The 21,778-nt window shown below is 40.5% G+C and overlaps 1 protein-coding gene across 1 annotated transcript in view; it reads left to right on the top strand.

Annotated features, from left to right (window-relative positions):
• Nucleotides 1-2,314: 2,314 nt before the first annotated feature.
• Nucleotides 2,315-21,778, top strand: part of CAMK4 (calcium/calmodulin dependent protein kinase IV) — a 209,837-nt gene continuing 190,373 nt past the window's right edge. Inside the window, exon 1 of the mRNA XM_008704943.2 lies at nt 2,315-2,611. Coding sequence (XP_008703165.2) covers nt 2,451-2,611 — 161 coding nt within the window. The 5' untranslated portion in view covers nt 2,315-2,450. The remainder of the gene's footprint in view (nt 2,612-21,778) is intronic.

The raw sequence follows: 21,778 nt of genomic DNA, 5'->3' as shown, positions 1-21,778 counted from the left end.
GTCTTCTAAGTCAGTTACCATTTGTCTGTCTGTTCTTAGATGCTGGGATTTAGTTGATTTTCTTTCTTTCTTTTTGTGGATATATGCTTTTGTTCTTCTTCCGATCATTTTAGATGATATTTTGTAAGGACTGAAGATAAATCATATGGATTCAATCCTGTTCCACTTGTCTTAAAATATTTATTTTCATCTTCTATGTTTAAATAAACATAAACTGATTTATTAAACCAGATACCCTCTTTTGAAACATCAGTTAATAGCACTTTTACAAAAGTCAGTTTTGAAAAGCATAGGGATCAAATGACTAAACCGGTGTTGAATGTAAATACCAATTCTGCAATCTCCTCTATACCATGAAGTGGTGTTTCTCTGGCTATTGTTCCCTAAAATAGCAAGAGTAAAAAGACTTATCATCTCTTTCAATGTAATATGCTTGCTTTGGACTTATGTTGTGAAAGAATTGCTCACAACAGACAAGTACATACATGCAGTGCTGCCACTTCAGAATGTGCCTCAAAGGAGTGTGAATAGAAATGTCCTAGCAGCTACTCCATGCCCGTCCTCCACCAGTCAGTGCAAGCCACGGGAAACTTACTTCAGGAGAACCAGAATTTACTTTAGAGCTTTATTAGCTTGGTTTGACTATGAACTTGATTTTCTAACATGAAAATTAGTGAATTCATTCTCTGAAAAGTAATGTTGTGTGAGCATTTTCAGTCTTTCACCAAGTAATTCAGTATTTCACTGAATTTGTATGAATCTACATATACTTGCTATTTTTTAGGCCATTTGTAGATTGAGCATGTGCTCATCTTCATAAGATTACCTGTGAAGGATAGTTTTTATATTTATTTTTTCTTTCCTGTCAACTAAGGATCATATTCCTATCACTAATTGGTTAATTTTTGGGTTTTGTTTTTTATGGGTTTGGGGGGGGTAGTTCACCAAGATAGCATGAAAACTCTTAAGAGTCAGAAATCAATAAATTAGAGGAGAATATTAGACTTTCTTTATTGGTGTTATCAGGAATGGGGACATGTGAGAAGAGTTTATTGCATGTTGGAGGAAAATTAAAAAAAAATTCTGAAAGTAACACCTGTGAAGTAAGGTTAAAGAAAGGGTCTAGAGTTATTTAGCCAGAAATGAGGTTGATGAAATAACTATTTTTATATATGTTTATTACAGAATATGACTGATTGTTGTTTGTCTTTGCTGAAATCCAGAAAGAAAAAAGTTCAAGGGTAGAAATATAAACGATATACATTTAACCAGTACTTAGAAGAATAGCCTGAAGGTTGACAGACATTGGAATGCTTGTGATGGGACACATCTCCTTGGAAGAGTAAAGAGCGTTAAATGTAGCAATCTTCTCTGTCATGAATGGTGACAGGTCCTGCCTTAAGGCTTCCACAGGGCCCTTTCAGACCTGTAATTCTCTGGGTCCTTTCTGTTTTAGCCTTTAGAGGTTGAGAGTGAACCGGACACAGCAAACACCTGCCCTTTCAGGAGCTCCAACAGTGCTAAAGGAGGCGGTGCCTGCGGCAGCACAGCAGCGTCTCTTCCAACTGAAGACTTCACTCAAAGGTGAGTCAGGTCAGTGAGGACCCAGGTGCTTCCTTCCCCTCCAGCTGTCACTGGGGCCGGGCACAGGAGCTCTGGGAAATCAGTGACTACAGGGCACCCTCCCCAGCTGCCAATATAAGCTTTGACAGAGGGATGAACAGGGGATGGCTGGTTAGCTGGTAATAGGTGGGAGGGACTCGCCACCTAGACGCGCTCCGGGAAGGATGAGTAGCGCCAACAGCAGCCAGGTCCCTCTCTCAACCTTCTGCTAGGTGGTCCAGACCCATGTGCTCCCAGAGCGCGCTGGGCGCCCGCCACTCCTGGAGCGAGCGTCCCACCGCGCGCGGTGCCTTCCAGGCTCCCGGCTCCCGCAGGAGGGCGCGTGGGATGATGCTCTGGTCCTCGTGCTTTCCCCAAGCTCCTGCATCCGGAGCCGCCCAAGCCGGCATCGCGGCAGCCACAGCCTGGGAGGGAGAAAGGAAAAAAGGGAGGGGGCTGGAAAGGCTCGGAGGAGGGAGGAGGAGAGGTGGGGAGGGAGGGAGCGAAAGGGGAGGGAATCTCCTTTGCAGTGCCTCCGCCTCTCCTCTCCGGCTGGAGGCGACTGGGTTCTCCCTTCACACCCTCTCCCAGTTCCTTGCCCCCTACTCCACCCATCCTCCTGCCCTCCCTCCCTTCCGAGTGTGCAGGAGGGGAGCCGCAGCCAGCGCGCAGCCTAGGGCGCCGGGGGAGGCGCCGGGGGAGACGGCGGCGGCGGCGGTGGGTGTGTGCGTGTGTGTGAAGGACGCCACCTCTCGCTCCTGCGTTTGCAGGCGGCAGCGGGCGGCGGGGCTTCTCGCTCCGGCAGCGGCGGCGACAGCGGTGGCGGCTTCCGGAGTCCCGCCGCGAAGATGCTCAAAGTCACGGTGCCCTCGTGCTCCGCCTCGTCCTGCTCTTCGGTCACCGCCAGTGTGGCCCCGGGGGCTGGGAGCCTCGTCCCGGATTACTGGATCGAAGGTTCCAACAGGGATGCTTTGAGCGATTTCTTCGAGGTGGAATCGGAGCTGGGACGGTAAGGCGGGGGCGCCCTGGACGTGGTGGAGCCGCGCGTACTGCGCGCGGGCTCGGGCTTCTGGGGGAAGCCCGCTGCGCGCACCGGGGGCAGTCCCTTTCGCAGGGACTGCTCGGGGATGCGGGAGCCAGTGTAGCCTCCTTGTTCTTTTGATTTCTCCCCGCCTAGTGTTTAGGAGGGAGCTAAGCACGTTCAAGTTGGGAGTCTGGTCTCTCTCCGAGCGCCCAGGCCGGTGCAGCTGCGAGCAGCAGCCTGACTCTCCCACCCTCGCTCCCTCCTCCTCGCCGGCTGCCACTTCCCTTGGGTGACAGCTCCCACCACACGTGGGCCCTTGTTTCCCGATTGGTGTCTTTGCTCACAATTATATCTTGCCAGAGGGTTTTGTTTGTCTAGTTATTTTTTGGGGTAGGGGAGGAGGGTGCCCCTCCAAACCATGACAGAATTATTAAATTAGATTCTTCCCCTTTCGTCTCATCAAACTCTCCAAAGCAAGTGGCACTAGAAATTAAACTTAAATACTAGCTTCCCTGGAGAGTCTGCTCAGGAGTGAAAGGGGGGAATGAATCATTTAAGAGAGTTGAAGGCAGAATAATGAACTAGTGTGGCTTTAAAGAAAAAGCAGCACATGGGGTCTAGGCAATGGTAATTAGAAGAATTCTGCTCTTCTTTCATGCTGGAGTGATTTATTTAAATTATGTATGCAAAAAGCTCTCTCTCTGGGGTTGCAGAAATGTCCCTCATCCCTCCTCTGAAGATCCAAACAGGTAGAGAGCAGTTTTGCCATGTGGATGATGCCATATGTTCTCATATTTTTAAACGTAGAAAATTATTTTTTCTTTCCCTTCTTCCTTTTCCCTTCTGTTATTGGTAGGTAAGGAGAATTCCTTACAACACTCATTTTTAGATCCAGGCTGTTTATGGTAGGGAATCTGAAAATGTAATTTCAATCGTTGACAAGTTCAAGCTTCTGTACTTAATACTTTGTAATTTCATTTTCTATTCTCTTTTTGTTGGAAGAGTTTAGCTAAGAGCCATTTTTTTTTAAAATGCCATTGGAGACCATAGTGCAGGATTATGGATGTTGGTACTTGGTGGGAAGGTGTTAAGGGTCACTTCACCCCCCAGTTTGCCACTACTGTTAATGGCTCGTTGATATAGAAGGTGTGTAAGAAAGGCAAAACTTCTGAATGAAAATGTAGTTGTTTGTCATTGTTTAAAAACAGGGCGTCTGGGTGGCTTAGTTGGTTAAGCATCCAACTCTTGACTTCATCTAAGGTCAGGTTCTCAGGGTCCTAGGAACTGTGCCCTGCCATGGGCTCTGTGCTCAGTGGGGAAGCTGCTTGAGATTCTCCCTCTCCCTCTGCCCCCCCCCAACTCGCTCATGTCCTTTCTCTCTCTCTCAAATTAAATAAATAAATAAATAAGTAAATAAGTAAATAAATAAATAAATAAATAAATAAATAAATCTTTTAAAAAATGTTCCAGAATTCTTGGGCATTGAATAGTATATACATAAATATCCTACTTTGATCAAAATTTTCAGTGTTCATCTGAAGATGTGCTATTATATGCCTTCGCTAGTAGGTTCGAAATAAATGAAGTGTCTCCTTTTTTCAGGTTCGAACCTTACTATAATTGTATGGTGAGCTGCAGTGGAGCAGTGTAAATTTCTGATTAAAGAGCTAATCTACTTACAATTATTTACTTGGTGTTTTAGAAACTGCCACCAAGTAGAGGAAGTGTCTGCTGGTACTAAAGGGACTGTCCCACCACCAAATCTAACTGCTTTCTGAGTAACGTTTGCCCCAGATGCTTAATTGACTCGGACTTCTCATTAGCACATATTATCTTTATGAATAAGCTTTGCCATCAGGAAACTCAAGAAATTTCTTTAATTTGAGGAATGGAAAAGTAGTTAGAAAAAAATAAACTGCCAGTTGTACATGTCTATGAGATGGTAGACTTCCTAGGGAAAGCCTGAGGAATTTGAAATTTATTTTTACAAAAAGCTTTGTGCTATATTTTCCATTAAATTTTTTGGAAGACAAATATAAATCAGTTATATATTGCTAAGATTCTCACTCTGCTATCTAGTTGTTTCATTATCTTGCAAATCACAGAATTAAAATATTTTGAGAAAACTAAAAATTCTCTCTTTTGCTGCTTTCCACTAGTCCTATGTATCAGGTGAGTTCTCTGTAGATGGCAGTATTGGGAGGTGCCTGCTTACTCCATTTGGCTGAGACTGAGAAATGTCACTTCATGATCATTTTTTTCCCCACAAAATAAACCTAAAACATAAAGCAACTAATGTTACAGATATAATTACTAAGAATCTATATAGCCAGAGAATACAGCAGAATTATAATTATAGCTACAGACTGACAGAAGTCTTCTTCCTTCCTCCACTAGGGATAAAGTTGAGACTCAGTGAATTGGTTTCAAGTCTTTACTCTCTAAACTCTCAGTCTTGGGCCAAGTCTGCCCGTCAGTGGTGACTCTAAGGCCACCACATTTAATTCATTAGTTACACAGTTGTCATTAAGATGCTAAGAGAACGAAGGTGTTGGTGTGAAGTGTCATTTTGGTTGGTTCCAGGGTATAAACAATCCCCACTGGATTAAGTTAACTTGTGAGTAGTCATTCCTCTGTTAAAATTATCTGTATTAGGCTAGTGACTCCCGCATTAAAGAAGATTGGACATATGACTATTAGGGCAGCACACACTGAGGATATGTTTGGGAATTTTAGGGAGTGCAGTGAAAGCCAGTTGAAGCCCCTGTATAGTGCTGGCAGCACTGTTTCACAGGTAGCCCAAGGGCATGTGATAGCTCTATTCTATTCTATTCTATTCTATATAAAATATATATATTTGCAGGATATGGGGTGAGGGGTGGGGGTGGGGGTAAGGAAGATTATTTAAAGAGTATCAGGCAAACTAATTTAACTTTTCTAAAATCACATTTGAAAATACTGCTTTGTTTATAGAGTTTGTCAAAAAGTTTACAAAAATTGTGATGCCTTAACAAATTCAGTTCTGCTTATAAACATGAATTGGCCATGATCCTATGCAATGCTCCCTGTCCTAGAGAGTAGTTGGTCCTTTGCCCAGTGATTTGAGAAATTGGCATTTTAACGGCTTTTCTAAGGGAGAAAACAGCCTGCCTCTAGTCCAGATTCTGTCCAGTAGTTTGGCACAGGGATGGACAGGATTTGGCCTGGGCTGCCTGTGGTGGGGATTTGGCCTTGTACATCCAAACCCAAGTCCTGTTTTCAGTTATTTCCCACCTTTTGTTTCTCTCTGTAGCATGAGAGTGAAAGCATGTATGCAAAACTAGATGTATTCCCACACACAAAAGTTAAGGGAAACCAAATGAAAGATAATTAGTACAAAAGAAGAGTGTGTTAAATTATCTTGGAATAAAATTTTTAAAAAATTTCCATTCTACTGAACTACAGTTTCTTTAAGCTAGTGAATTTCAGTCACCACTACCCCTCCCCCCAAACCTGATCCACAATTTAAAAGGGTACATTTATCTGGCAAAGGAATTAAAGCAGAGTTTCATAGGATCCCTTGCTATATGTATTATCAACTTAGGAACCAAATAGATTTAGATAGTGAGACATAGGTGTGTATAAAATAGAAACAGTGTGTGTGTTTAGAATGAAAACAAGTTTCATAAAACAATGTTATTCTTATTACCAACAATGCACTCTAATATTTCCTATTTTATGCTGTTTGATTTTATTCTATTTCATTAAAATATTGGCTGAATCCATGTGATTTCATATCTCACTAATGTGTTGTGACTCAGTATGAAAATGCTGTTTTAGGCTATAAATCTGTGTATGCCAGATTAAAATATGAGGCAGACCCCTTTTGAAAAATGCCCTGCAGACCAACTGGTAACACTGAGTGGTCTCCATTTGCACAACTCTGTAGAGAAAAGTCATCCTGTCTTTCCCTTCAAGTCCTCATTGGATTTCCTGTTCCAAACATTTTGGAAAAACTCTAGTGTCTCCCCAAGACCTGCTGGGTACACTGTACTCTGAAATGGCTAAGGGGGCAGGAGGCTGGGCCAGCAGCACCTTCACTGTATAGGGGAGGAATTCAGAGGCCTGAACACTTGTATATTTCACTTGGTAACACTTAGCTCTGGCCCTGGGTAATGGGCTGCAGATACTTCCTGTAAGGAAACAGGAAAAGTGTGCATTTTCTAACAGCAGGGCTCCAACTAGTGCTCCTGGCTGTGAGGAATCAGATCTTCTCTTTCTCCTTCCCTGTCTTTGTTCGAGACCCTTCCTGAGCCACTAACAGCAGGGCTCCAACTAGTGCTCCTGGCTGTGAGGAATCAGATCTTCTCTTTCTCCTTCCCTGTCTTTGTTCAAGACCCTTCCTGAGCCACTTTCATACCCTTGGTTTTCCCCCCACACTGTCCTTTAGGACCCCACAGCCTATAGAATATGCTGCTGGTTGTGGATCTCCTGCTACCCACATTGCACTTAATATCTTAAGCTCTTTTGGGCATATAACTAGGAATCAAAAATATAACTGTTTGGCCCCTCTGTTGTTCTCTGGGCATTTGATTCTTTCTCAGGCAGTTGGCTCAAGAGCATGGTGGGATTGCAAGTGGGAGAATAGACACCTGGCTGCACATGCTTGAACACTGACTATACGCTCCCAAAAGGCGGTCTGTGGATTTGGCTGGTTCACTATCATGTGCTCAGTGCCTAGTACAGAGCTCAGTAGTGGGCAGGTGCTCAACAAATGATTTTAAAGAGAGCGAGTGAATGCTAATGAAGTGGGCCAGGTACAGTGGGCATGACCCCAGGGAAAGGGAAATCTGGTGACTTGTTTATCTTCTCCCTAAAATTTGTGTGACCATAATTTCATGTGTGCTGGTTTTCTTTCTTTGCAGTGGGAGTCCTGATAATTGTCACCTCTATAGCTAGTAGGTGTTGAAAATAATGCTGCTTTTCTGTTGGCAGAGAGCTTTGTGGCTCTGAAATGAGAAGGATTCGGTTTCACCTTCACTATCATTTTGCCACGGGCATCTCAGAATTAGGAGTTAAATTAACTTCAACGTAAAGGCATGAAATACCTCCAAGCTATACCAACCACTAACGTTAATACATAGTAAATGTTAAATTTGGAAATCTGCTCATTGTAAAGAGCCTTAAAATTAGGTGATGAGTATGATAAGATCATTACTTTAGAACACACTATTTTTCCATGTTTAAATACTGTTACGAGGGTAAAAATAACTCCTAATTTGAAAAAAAAAAAAAAAAGACACAGGTGCTATTTGGTTCTAAACCGTTCTAGAGAACTTTACTTGAGTAAAAAAGAAAGACAGAAAGAGAAACAAAACACTAACCACAAAATAGCTTCAAAGAACTTTCTTGTAAACACTTTACCCTCAGAATATATGTATGGATTAGTGTTTGCAGTAATACTTTTGAGCATAAAGTGCTGAGTGGTAGCTGTTTCAGCTACTAGTTATTTTTTATCTTAATGTTTTTTGTTTGTTTGTTTTGTTTTGTTTTGTTTTGGCTAGCTTTAAAAGTAGTTTTCTTTAGACTCCCTTTTGAGAAAGCTAACATAGCTCATAGAACTACTAAAAATTGTATTTTTAAAATTTCAAGGTCAGGTTTATTCTGCAAAATATATTGAGTCAATGAACCATATAAATCAGACCAAAGAGTAACTTTGGTGAAATCATAAAATCAGTAGCAGCTAGATTCAAGGTTTTACTCAAATTACATTAGTCTTTTTTTTTTTTTCCTCTTTGGTAATGGAACATCTGAAAATCTCATAACTCCCATGGTTTAATTCGGAAGTTAGATCTAAATATTGATAGTATAGTGTGAGCACATAAAGGGTATGGACTCTTCAGTACAGTCCATTTTTAAATCTTATTGCTAATTGGGGGTATATGGATGATATAAAATAGTGGAAGGTTTGGGTGGAAGATTTTCCTCTGTAATCATATCAGTGGCAAAGAGCAAATAAGGAAAGGAGCAGTGCTGGACAGAGGGTGATTTATTACAACGGGCAAAGCATCTTACATATAGAGCTTTCTCTTTTCTCTTAGAGCAGGGTTTCTTAACCTTGGCACCACAGACTTTTAGGGCCAGATAATTCTTTCTGTGGGAGCTCTCCTGTGCACTGTAGGATGTTTAATAGTATCCCTAGCCTCTACCCACTAGATGACAGAAGCAGCCCTCCCCCCAAATCCCCAATTTATGAAAACCAGAAATGTCTCTAGACATTGTCACATGTTACCCCCTCCCCCTTCTGTTAAGAACAACTGGTTCAGAAGCTTGAAACTAGTCTTCGACATGATTTTCTTTTAGTTATGTAGAAGGTTAACAAGAAGGAGGTTGATGGATTGAAATCATTTGATTTTATTGAGTATCTGCTACAACCAAATGTTTCTCCCATTTCTATGTAATGCCATTAATATTTGTGTCAAATGTACATTCCACCTGTGCTATAATTTGCTTAATATTTTTGTTTAAATTACCCCATTTTGTTAACCTAAATTTACTTATTGAGAATACTTATTTTCATTACATAGAAATTAAATTTCATTATTGTATTCATGCCGTAAATAGAAGCAAATTATAAAAATAAATTACAGTAAAAACAAAGTATTTTTATTAAACTGGGGCTACAGATGTTTTCCTGCAGAAGGCTCTGAGCCTGAGGATTGTTCCGTCTTTTTTAAAAAGGGAGATTATCAAAGATTAGCAGAGTTAAAACCATAGTAACACAAACTGAGGATTTCTTTGTGATAGAATCAGAAAAACTGAAAGGAGAATAATGGTCTCATTTTTTGATTCTTTGTTATTTAATTCGATGTCTTTGTGCCACCTAAAGTCCTTTCTGTTCCAAGTCTGACCTTTTGTATAACTATGAACTGGGCAATGTATGTTGGTAGTGTGTGTGGCGGGGCCAAGGGGTCTGGAATATGAATGAATATTGACTTCCAGATGTGTAGTTCACTGTATAATTTACAACAATAAATTTAATATGAGATAAATAATAAGTAAAACTAATGAGAGGTAGAGATCAGACAGTCATCACAGTCTAAAAATGGAGTGATAATTCTGATTGGGAGGATTGAGGTGTCTTCGTGGAAGGGGTGGACCTTGAAATTCAGCTGAATTTTAACAGGAAGAGCTTTGGTGAAGGACCTACCAGGTGGGGAGTTTTATTCTAAGAAAAGGCAAAGATTGGCAGAAAAATACAGGATACACATTTTATTTTGCAGACTTCATAAAACATGAACACTGTCATAGCAGTTAAGGTTGGGAGGGTAAGTTGATGTCAGGCCAAAGAGAGCCTGTAAAAACAAAATGACTGTCTATATCAGTTGAAAACCAAAATTGTAGATAAAGAGAAAGTAACCATTATGAGAGCAAAGGGTGGCTATAGAAGCAGCTGCATCTTGGGTTGATGTTGTGGGACTCAGAACTTGACGTTAATCCTTAAACCATGGGGGAGGGTAAGAGAGAACTTACCCTGTTTGTTAAAAAGGAAGGGAGGAAGGGAGGGAAAGAAAGGAAAGGAAGGAAGGAAAGAAGGAAAGGGAAGGAAAACACCTCCCACAGCCTATGATGAGATAAGAAAGGGGAAGTAGGATTGAAGTGATTGGGATCAGTTACCTAGACCTGGTAAAGAGCCTATAAAGGAATAGACAGTTAATATTTTAGGTTTTGTGGGCCATATGGTCTCTGTGGCAATTCAACTCTGTGATGGCTGAGTGAAAACAACCATAGACAACACAGAAACAAATGTACATGGCTGTGTTCCAATAAAACTTTCATTGATGACCATTAAATTTGAATTTCCTACAATTTTCAAATCACAAAATATTCTTCTTTTCTGATTTTTAAAAACCATTAAAAAACGTAAAAGCTATTTTTAGGTTGCAGACTATACAAACTAGTGACTGCCATATTAGGCTCTTGGCCTGTGGTTTGCCAAATTCTGACCTAGAACAGTCAAGTTAAAATTCTACTCCTCTTCAGTTACATGAGAATTTCAGGTTAAAATGATACCAAGGCTTCATTTATTCAAGAAACTACCTTGAATCTCCCTTTCACTTTGAAAATGTCAACCTGATACTAGTTTTTCAGGTGGGCATAAGCTTTATTATTTTTTAAAAATATTTTATTTATTTGAGAGAGAGAGCATGAGAGAGAACGTGAGAGAGAGATAGAGAGTACAAGCAGGGGGCAGGGGTAGGGAGGCTAAGTAGGGAGCCGGATGCTGGACTCCATCCCAGGATCCTGGGATCATGACCTGAGCCAAAGGCAGACGCTTAACCGACTGAGCCACCCAGGTGCTCTGGCCATAAGCTTTAAATGCATACTCATCCTTATTCTGCATCTGTTGAAACTGGAACAGTTACAGTTCTTACCTGTGTAGCAAGTTGGCTAGCTCTCTTCATCGTTTGTGTTTTTGAAAATCAGTGCTCACATTCAGAGATTATTTCTTGGAGGGTAATTTATTTTTTATTTGATAATGAAATAGGTTTCAGATCCTTCTATTGTAGTTGAAGTGACAGTTAGAAAATAATATGCTAAGTAAACTATTGATAAAAGATTCACCTCTAACTAGTAAAGTTTAATTAATTAATTTTCCTGTTGACTAATATGTTAGCTGCATGTTGACTAATCCTTCTATATGCTATGCATATATCTCAGATGGACTAATTAATGTCCTTTAAATTGGGACTGTGTTTAAATAATATTTTGAAAAAATAGAATTCTTCTTTTTTATTCTAATAGACTTAAGAACTAAATAAAATCAGTCACTGATATTTTGACTAAAGTGGGATGCCCACATCTAGGGTTCCCTTGAAAAAGTATTAGAGAATCTATTTTTAAAAATTCTTCTAATTTTTGCTTTTAATTTTTGTTTTTGGATGTTTTAAAAAGCACATTATAGATTGGTTCAGTAGCACATGTACAGCATCTGCAGGTGCATAAATATGCATAACTTGGGAGCATGTTCGTAAAAACATTTTGTTGGGGCGCTTGGGTGGCTCAGTTGTGAAGCGTCTGCCTTCGGCTCAGGGCGTGATCCCGGTGTTCTGGGATCGAGCCCCACATCAGGCTCCTCCGCTAGGAGCCTGCTTCTTCCTCTCCCACTCCCCCTGCTTGTGTTCCCTCTCTCGCTGGCTGTCTCTCTGTCACATAAGTAAATAAAATCTTTAAACAAAAACAAAAACAAAAACATTTTGTTGGATGATTATTGGATCAAAGAATGGTAGTTATGAGTGGATACTAAGTAAGTTTCTTTATTTCTATTTAAATAACATTCTACTTCTTGAAAATGATTATAAAGCCGATATATAGATAAAAAAGCGAACAAAAGAAATCATATGGCAAGTTGTGTCTTTATGCAGAAAGAGGAAGTGGGTACATATATGCACTTGTTATGCATTTTAAGACTACCTGATAAAAGGTTTTGATAAGAACTTAACTGCAATTGTAACCAAAGAAGTCATATAGCAGAGAACAGAAAAAGAGAAAAAGAATACCACTTGCCCATCAAGCAGAGGGTTGAATGAATTTTGTTTTTGTTTATTGTTGAATCCCAAGTTCATATTATTTGCAAGAACCTCAATTTTATTTTTTATTTTATTTTTTAAGATTTTTAAAATTTATTTATTTGACAGAAAGAGAGACAGAGAGAGCGCACAAGCAGGAGGAGCGTCAGGCAGAGGGAGAAGGAGAAGCAGGCTCCCCGCAGAGCAGAGAGCCTGACATGGGGCTTGATCCCAGGACCCCGGGATCTTGACCCAAGCCAAAGGCAGACACTTAACTGACTGAGCCACCTAGGTGCCCCAAGAACCTCAATTTTAATATACCTACTTCATGATAAATTTTGCCAACTGCTGTCTTAGGCAGCTGAAGTGTTTGGTGGGCAGTGCTGCAGACTTGCGGTCATTAGTGGTGCCAGGATGCTGAGTTTAACCCTATCAACAAATGCACTGTTGTTACTTAATTACTTCTTAAGTTATGCTTCGGGGTCACATGGTTGAAAAATTCACCAAGTGCAAAAATACGGAAATATTTTTAAAAGATAAAAAAGGCCAGACTTGGACAACCCTCTGGTTGGAGTGGTCTTCTAGAAAAGTAATGGATATGACATATGTTCCTTTTTTCTCTACTAGTTTGTAGTAGCAGTCTTTGTTGAAAGTGTACTTCCTTTGATTTATGTCATGATTATAGACAGAGCTTGACTAATATTACAAACCAGAACAAAGAAGAGTAGGCGATTGCAAATCTGTTCATCGTGAGCACATATTTTTTGCTACCTACAGTGCAGCATTTGAATGATTTCTCCCTACTTTAAGTACTTGTGAACTGTTTAATAGGGACTTTTCCTTGCATTTTAGCCTTCACTGAAATTTTTTATCTTGGTGTGCCTCACTTGTACTGGGGGACAGCTAGTTAGTGACTATTTTAACTTAGTAGGTGACAACCTTTCATTAGGGGCTCTAATAAACATGCAAAATTGTTCTTTAGGTGTGACAACTAGTCAGTCCAAGTTTAATCTTTGACAGTATGTAAGTATTCCTATTTTCTATTTGTTCACATGAATCTTTTTTTTTTTTCCCCAAGGTTCCCTGTTAGGATAACCACTGGAAAAATAGACTATAATATTAAATGTGACCAAATTCACATTATGTAATTCAATAAATCAGCCTGGCCTAAAGTGTTCAATCATAATAGGCTTCTGAAGATTTCTTGTGTGAGTGGAAACATTTTTAGTGGCTCCCAAGGGACTTTCGGTCCTTCCTCTCCTTTTTCCCTCAACGTGAGCATGTCAGCTAATAATATTCAGTGAGGTAAACTCTTCAGAAGCTCTCCTGAGCGTAAACTGTAACTAGAAGCAAACTAAAACTATGGTTTTACAGAGCTTTTCATGTATATGTATGACATGTTAGTGAAATAGAAAGCTGAGGAAAGTATCAGGATACTCTGTGTCAAACCAGTACAGTTCTTTCAAATCCTGAGATACTGAGGAAATGAAATATCAGGACTGAGCAGAGCACCTGGGGAGCTGTTGAGGTTCCGGCCCAAGCCAGGAGGGGGCAGCAGAGCGCCAGTCCAGGTTTGAGCTGGCAAGTGGTGGAGGGGGCTGATCCTCAGGGAACCAGAGCCCAAGGAGAGAGGTGGACAAGGCAGCTACTTAGGAGAGCTTCAAGGCTGGGCATCAAGAAGGCCGCTCTGAACAGTTGAGTCATGAAAGTGAAGGGTGAGGAGGGGCTGACTAAGGGAGGGGCTGAGACAAGAAGTGAACTAGATGGTGCAGGATGTGAGCAGGAAAACAGGCAGGAGCCAATTGCTGCTTGATGGCTCTGTGCTTTTAGGCCTAGCCCTGACCTTCATTTAGCCTTATGTATAAAATGAAGTGTATCCTCCTCGAGGATGCTATGAGGATGGAATGAGACCACATATGTAGAAACATTAGCTCTGAAACGGACACATAAGCTTCATACTATTTATTCCCCAGACAGGACATGAGGTGGGAGGTAGGGGATAATGATTCCTATATGTATCTATAGGGGAAAAAACTCAGTCTAGCTTACTTGGTCCTTTTTAGCAGTCTGATCCCAACTTGCCTGCCAGTCTCATTCCCCCTCACTTCTCTTCCTGATTACCAGCATGGAGTGTTTGGTGCTTGTGGTTTACTGTCTTATGTTCATTGCTACTTATTTCAATAATGCAGTAAGATGATCACACCAGCACCATTTTTCAGATGAGAAACCTGAGGCTCAGAATGTTCAAGCAGCTTGTTCAAGCTCATACAGCTAGGGAGAGGATTCAAGTGCAGGTTTGTCAGTCTCTGGTGCTTGTTCTCTTTCCACTATGCCTGTCTTGGCCTCAAGGACCTCTCACAGATCTTCTCTTCGTATCTCTTTGGTGTTGTGCATGAAACTCTCTTGGCCTGAAATGCCCTTGTCCTTCTAATCCCTCCAGGGCAGTCATCCTGCCCCCAGGCAGGAGGTTTCTGCTGCCTCCCTGCTCTCATACCACTTCATATGTGCATTGTCTTACAGGTAGATGCTTTGTGGTCTTCACCACCAGAGCCTCTGTCCCTTGGGCGGAGGAACCCTTATCTTAACCGTCTTTTATCTCCACTACTAAGTCAATTCTTAGTCATCAGCCCCCTTACCTGCCCCCCATGAGTGCTTCATAAATGTTTGTGGAATAGTGAGTGCTTAAATATAGGAATGCACCGATGTTGGAGGAGTTAGGTGAATAGCAGCAGAAAAAATGGGCGGAGCTTAAATCTCGCTTCTTCAAGATGTTTTCCCTTTGTAGCCCTCTGCTAAGCCAGCACACTATGAAATTACTTATTCAATGCCCATGTCCCTCTCTTTAGAGTGTAAACTGTTGTGGGCTGGGCCTTTGTCCCCTTGTTCACTGCTGTGTCCCCAGAGTTTAGTGCAATGCTTGGCACGTAGTAAGCACTCAGTAAACATTTTTGGGTAAGTGAATGAGTTGCACCACAGGGGCTTCTGCAATTGAAAGCCCTTTTGAACCCAAGGGGCTCTGGTCTTTGGTCAGTGTACTGTCTTAAAGGACCTCATCTCTAAATGATGGAATAGTGTGACTTCCTATGATTAGATCATTTACCTCTAAAGTCCCTGATAGCCACAAGCATCTGTGCATCTGTGTCTCTTCCAGTTGAATTCTCTGGATGATGACCTTAGATCTTTACTGTGTGCTCAGGAGACAGAGCAGGTTTTGGAATAAAGTAGGGCTCTAAGCTTCAAAGCCTTTGTAAATGTGTCGGAAGTTCCTTGAACAATTTCTATTCTTATTCTATGCTTTTTATTTTTTTATTTTTTTTTGAAGATTTTATTTATTTATCCAACAGAGATAGAGACAGCCAGCGAGAGAGGGAACACAAGCAGGGGGAGTGGGAGAGGAAGAAGCAGGCTCATAGTGGAGGAGCCTGATGTGGGGCTCGATCCCATAATGCCAGGATCACGCCCTGAGCCGAAGGCAGACGCTTAACCGCTGTGCCACCCAGGCGCCCCTCTTCTGTGCTTTTTAAATGCCTCATCTCTTGTTAGAAACATGTATGTACAATTATATTTGCTCATTTTTACTTCCATCAGCGGATAATACAGATGCTGACAGCAACTGTGATATATCTAGGACAGGGTTTAGCAGGAAGGGATGCTTCCTGGCTTTCCCCACTCCTCTAGTTTTGTTTTTGAAAGGAATCATTCTTTTTAAAAAGCTTGACTTACAACTTGTTTGTGGCTGTGTAATCAATTAGTGATATCCTGTAACATAGTCTTATAGCATGGGCCCTGCCTGAGCCAGGAGAAGAAGGAAGAGCTAAGGAGAGGGTTGTGAAGGAGGTAAGAACGTGAATATTCTTCCCTGTGTCTGTCTTTATTTGGGATTGTTATTGTAAAATCATCTATTGAGATGTCTAATGCTTTAATCAGAAATATAAATAATTCCTGGACATAACTTCCAAGTAGGGTCATTAACTTTATGTTCATGATTTATATGCACTGTTGAAATAATTATTCTGGAAAATTTGTGTATCTCCATCTCTATTTTGACAACAGTGGCCAGGGCTTATGGTGAAAGAAAAACTGTGTGTAGGGGGAAGAGGGGCAGAGACGGGGCTGAAGGGCAGAGGACAGGCCACCCTTCACCCTGGTGTACTTCTTGTTTTCAGGGTCCATTTACACCTCAACCCACAAGCACCTCTCTGTCCCTGTCTGATTTCTCCATGCTCCCATTGTCCCACCAAAGCCCAGGTCCCTCCCATTTTTCTCGAATCTACTCTCGTTATGGACTGAATATCCGTTTCCCCCCAAAAATTTGTAGGTCCAGGCTCTAACTTCCAACATGACAATATTGGAGATAATGAAAGTTAGACAAGGTCATGAGGGTTCAGTCCTCCTCATGGGATCTGTGCCTATACTCTCTGTCTCTGTCTCTCTGTCATGTGAGGAATCAGCAAGAAGGCAGATGTCCAGGAGGAGAGTTCTCACCAGAACCCAATCGTGCTGGCCCCTGATCTTAAACTTCTAGCTTCCAGAACTGTGAGGAAATACATTTCTGTTGTTGAAGCCACCTAGTCTATGATATTTTGTTCTGGCGGCCCAAGCTAAGATACCCTGTGCCCTTCCCCACTTTGATATCTGTCTGACTTTGATATCATAACCTCAGAGTCTGCTTCTGTGTTTTAGAAACCTGAGTTCATTTATACTAATGTGGCAAGTAGAGTTTGAGGAAAATGATGTGCCTTTCCTTTCCCAAATGCCTACCATTGTTTTTCTGCCAGATGTTGGAGGATGTAGTCCAAAGACTGACTGCACAGGGACTGTAGCCCCCACGTTTGGTTTATGTAGGATGGCTGGAGCTGGCTCTGCGCTGCTCTTATTATATGTATAAGAGGGCTTCCTAGCACACTGTGCCCCACTGGACCCTGGCCTGGGACACTTGTTCTGTGATTCTGTGGTGACACTCTTTCTCCCTCTCCTCTGCCATCTAGGCACTAGCACCTTGGTCTCCCCCACGTATCCGTACCTGTTGGCTTTCCAGGCGCCAGTGCCTGCCAGCTCCCAGCACATTATTTCCTCAGCAGCTGGCACAGGGATTTTTTTGTTGCCAGCTGGAAGCTCAGCTATTAAAAAATAAAACTTGGCCCATCTTGAGTATCATATGTTTCCATCGGGACTTGGATCAGCGTTCTGGCACAATGCACACAGTCACTTGGGCACCTTTCTCAGGACTAAGAACCCAGTCTTCTTCTGGGTCTGGAAGCACGTTTTCACCTGCTATCCAAATACAATTTCCTTGAGAAACCTGTGATGCTTACGATTTGTTGAGGGCCAGTTTATCATCATTTCACTTGGTCTTACTGAATTTATTAACCTCTACAGTGTTTCTTTAGCACTAGGTTGCCTGCTCTGATAGTTGGTGTCGGTTTCGTATTGCAAATTGTAAATTCTCAGAATACGATTCATGTTTCTTAGGCAATGAGCAGCTAACACGCAACACTGAAACAGTGGATGCTTACTGCATGGCTTCACACGAGCGTGAGACGATCCAAGAAAAGAGATCTTAGTATTTGTAAATATTTGACTATTGTTCTTTGTATTTCACATACTGAAGAGAACGTTTGGTATATAACCTTAGGTTTTTTATATCTGCAAACAAAAGAATAATTGGGGTAGTTTAAAATAGTTCCTGTAGGTGGGTCTTTCTGTATAATTCTTACAGTGCTTTGCTTATAAGAAGGATGTTAAAATTAGAAAATATTAATCATTTTGTAGCTTTGAGGTCTTATTTGCACTAACTTTAACTCTTTGTCATGGATTCATTAATTTTTTATTCGGAATAATGCATTCTTCACTGGAAAGTTAAATAAGCAGACCCAGAATTACTGCAACTTAACTGTGATTCAGAAATAAAGGATAGAATCCTGGAAATCACTTAATGATATTAAAAAATGTATACAGTAGGAGTATTTTAAAGCAGTCTGTAGTCTGCGTATACCTATAAAGAAAAACATAGCACATTGAAGAGACTTCTTATATTTAAATGATGTCACTATTAGTCACACCTAAAAATTTATTTCTCTAACGTGGTACCCAAATGGTAAAATAAAGACTGTCTTCTGGTTTCATCATGCATTTCTTTAGTGGCTGCTGTGAATTGTCTGGTGCCTGTGCATGTCTGTTGTTAATAAATGTTTTAAATTGTAATGAGCTTCACTTTCTTCATCTGTAGAATGAAAATACTAGTGCCTTTCTCACAGGATTATTGCAAAGATTTAAAAAAGGTAAATTATATGGCTGTATTAAACACAAAAAGCTGTGCGCATAGTGCGATGATATGTATTTTTAATTTGAATAATAATAATTTTCTAAAATTCTTAACTCTAGACTTTATTTAGATTTCACCAGGTTTTCCATTGATGTGCTGGATCTTATCCAGACAGCAGCACTGGTTTTAGCTGTCATGTTTTCCCTGCCTTCTCTTATACGTGACAGCTTCTCAATCTTTCCTTGCTTTTCATGACCATGACAGTCTTGGGGATTACTGGCAGGTATCTGTAGAATGCCCCCCAATCTGGATTTGCCTCATGTTTTCCCACATGATTAACTGGGATTATACATTTTTGGAAAGAATACCGTAGAGGTGAAGTGCCTTTCTTGTCACATTGTATCAGGGTACATGATATCACTGGTGATAGTAACCTTCATTACTTGGTCCCCCATGTGTTTGTCAGGTTTCTCCACTATACAGTTACTGTTTATCCATTTCCCTTTTCTATCTAGTCTTTGGAACTAGGTCACTGAGTCTAACCCACTCTTGGGAGGGAGTGTGATGAAGCCCCACGTCCTGGCAGGAATAGTATCTACATATATTATTTGTAGTTCTTCTGTAAGGAATCTTTGTAACTTATTATTTAATACAATAAATTTATATATATATAGTATTTATACTTATATATACTTATATATAGTATATGTATTTATACTATACATAGTATTTATGTGTGTATAGTATAGCATACATATGTATATGTATTTATACATATATGTATTTATACTATACTGTATGTGAGCGTGTGTGTGTGTGTATATATATATATATATAGTAATTGAACATCCCAAGTCATTTTCCAAGATTCTTGTAAAAATATAATGCAGCTATAGATCATGCAACTGGGAATGCACTAGACAGTGAGGAGCTTTGAATCTGGGAGAAGAAGCTGTCCCTGGACTTTTGTGCTTAGACAATGAAGCATATTGGAGATGAGGACAAGAGAGATGAGAAGAGGTACAAAGATAATGGTTCCCTCCTGTGCTCAAAAATGGGGTTAGTATGTCAAGCCTCAAGTTGTGAAAACCCCGCGGTACTGTGACTGTCTCCTGTGTCTGGATCTACCTGACTATGATGTGTGTACGTCTACGTCATTGTAGGATTTTGACTTAGATTTGCAGGAATGTGGAGTAGAGAACACCTTAGAAATCAACCAGCCCTCTGTTACTTTGTGCAGGTGAAGAAATTGAAGCACAGAGAGGGCACATGTCTTCCTCAGCGCTCCAGTGCTGGTTAGTAGTGCAAATGGAACCTGAACCTTGATGTCTGCACTGGACTCTGTGACACACTTTTCCTTTCCTCACACGTGCCTTCTGCTGAAACCTGGGCCGAAACCAATACCGGCTCTTCCTCCAAAAGCTTCCTTAGTTAGTTCAGAATACAAAATTTCTTATCTCCAAGAAGCTGTTACAGATTGTGATTTTTAAATTTGCACTACTTCCTATCTTGTGTCTTGTGTTTGCTTTTTTTTTTTTTTTTGCAGAGGATACAGTTTTAAAAATTAAAATGAACAAAACTATTAAAGATTGGGTAAGATTTTATACTTGATTTCTTTCACATTTTGAACAGTATTTGCTTACCTTGTAAAAAACTTCAGTCCCTAAATGTATTGAGATCACATTTAAGATCCTAGCATGCATGTTAGAGTGCATCGTATTCCTGTTCATGAATAATTTGGGACTAAGATTTTCATTCTTATACAAGTAGTTGTAGAAACAGGTCAAAATTCTATGCCCCACCCACTTTAAAAAGACTGTCTATATTATGATATAATATGACATAAACACCAGTTTGAAGGGATACATGCACACCTATGTTCATTGCAGCATTTTTTGCAATAGCCAAGATGCAGAAGCAACCTAAGTGTCCCTTGGTAGATGAATGGCTAGAGAGGAGTGGTGTATATATATATTTAAATATACAGTGGCATACTACTCAACCATAAAAAGAATGAAATCTTGCCATTCATGACAACATGGGTGGACCTAGAAGGTATTATGCCAAATGAAATAAGTCAGAAAAATATAAATACCGTATGATTTCACTTACATATGGAATCTAAAACACAAAACAAGCAAGACAAATAGACTCACAAATACAGAAAATAAATTGGTGGTTGCCAGAGGGTGGGATGGGTATGGGCAAAATAAGTGAAGGGGATAAAGAGGTACAAATTTCCAGTTAGAAAATAAATAAGTCATGGGGATGCGATGTACAGCATAGGGAATATAGTCAGTGATATTGTCTGACTCTGTATAGTGACAGATGGTAACTAGATTTATAGTGAGTATCATTTTGTAATGTATAAAAATATCAAATCACTATGCTATATCCCTGAAATAAATAGGATATTATATGTCAATTATACTTTAATTTAAAAAAAGAAAAACTATAACATAAAATAGATCACCTTTATTTGTTCTTCCTAACTCCAGGGAATTGAATGTTTGAGCAGATGGATTGATTAATATGATACCCCAATATTTAGCAGTACTTAAGAAGTGGAAAAATTATATGGAGGTGTTTTTGTGTCACCACACGTCATGAGACCAAGCCTATTTTCTTATTGACACTATTGACTCTAAAATGTATTTATAGGAGAGATTTATTGGGTGTTTATTTTTAATTCTAATAAATGCTAATGACACCTGATTTGCATTGGATATTCTTTTTTTTTTTTTTTTCAAGATTTTATTTATTTATTTGACAGAGAGAGAGACAGCCAGCGAGAGAGGGAACACAGGCAAGGGGAGTGGGAGAGGAAGAAGCAGGCTCCCAGTGGAGCAGGGAGCCCAGTATGGGGCTCGATCCCAGGACTCTGGGATCATGACCTGAGCCAAAGGCAGACACTTAACCACTGAGGCACCCAGGTGCCCGGCATTGGATAAATATTCTTGTCTTTTTTTCCTTACCCTAATAATTTTGCTGACTACAGTGGTAGGCTGGCAGGTTAGGTTTTCAATTCTTTAGCTGATAAGAAAAAATATTTTTATTGATTGTTGAAAGAAATGGCAGAAGTTTTCATTATCAATAACAGGGAAAATTGCGACAGTGTCTTATTTCTCTTGTTCACCTGCCTACATCTAAGCCTGTGTTGAGGTGCTGCACACTCTAATAGCAGTTAATGCCATATCTTTGCTTCCTTTCTTGGTCTCCCTTCTCTGACATGAGTCAGCACTGCTATTTCCTTATTCCCTTCAAACAGCTTCTACTTGGGCCCCTTCGATCTGGTTCTTATCCTCATTCTTCCATTAAAAGTGACGGTTGCGTTCTGCC

The sequence above is a fragment of the Ursus maritimus genome, unplaced genomic scaffold, assembly GCF_017311325.1.
Source record: "Ursus maritimus isolate PB19 unplaced genomic scaffold, ASM1731132v1 scaffold_5, whole genome shotgun sequence".
In the NCBI taxonomy this organism is placed as follows: Eukaryota; Metazoa; Chordata; class Mammalia; order Carnivora; family Ursidae; genus Ursus; species Ursus maritimus.
Note: the sequence above shows the minus strand (reverse complement) of the source record. Positions and strands in the feature narration are given on the sequence as shown.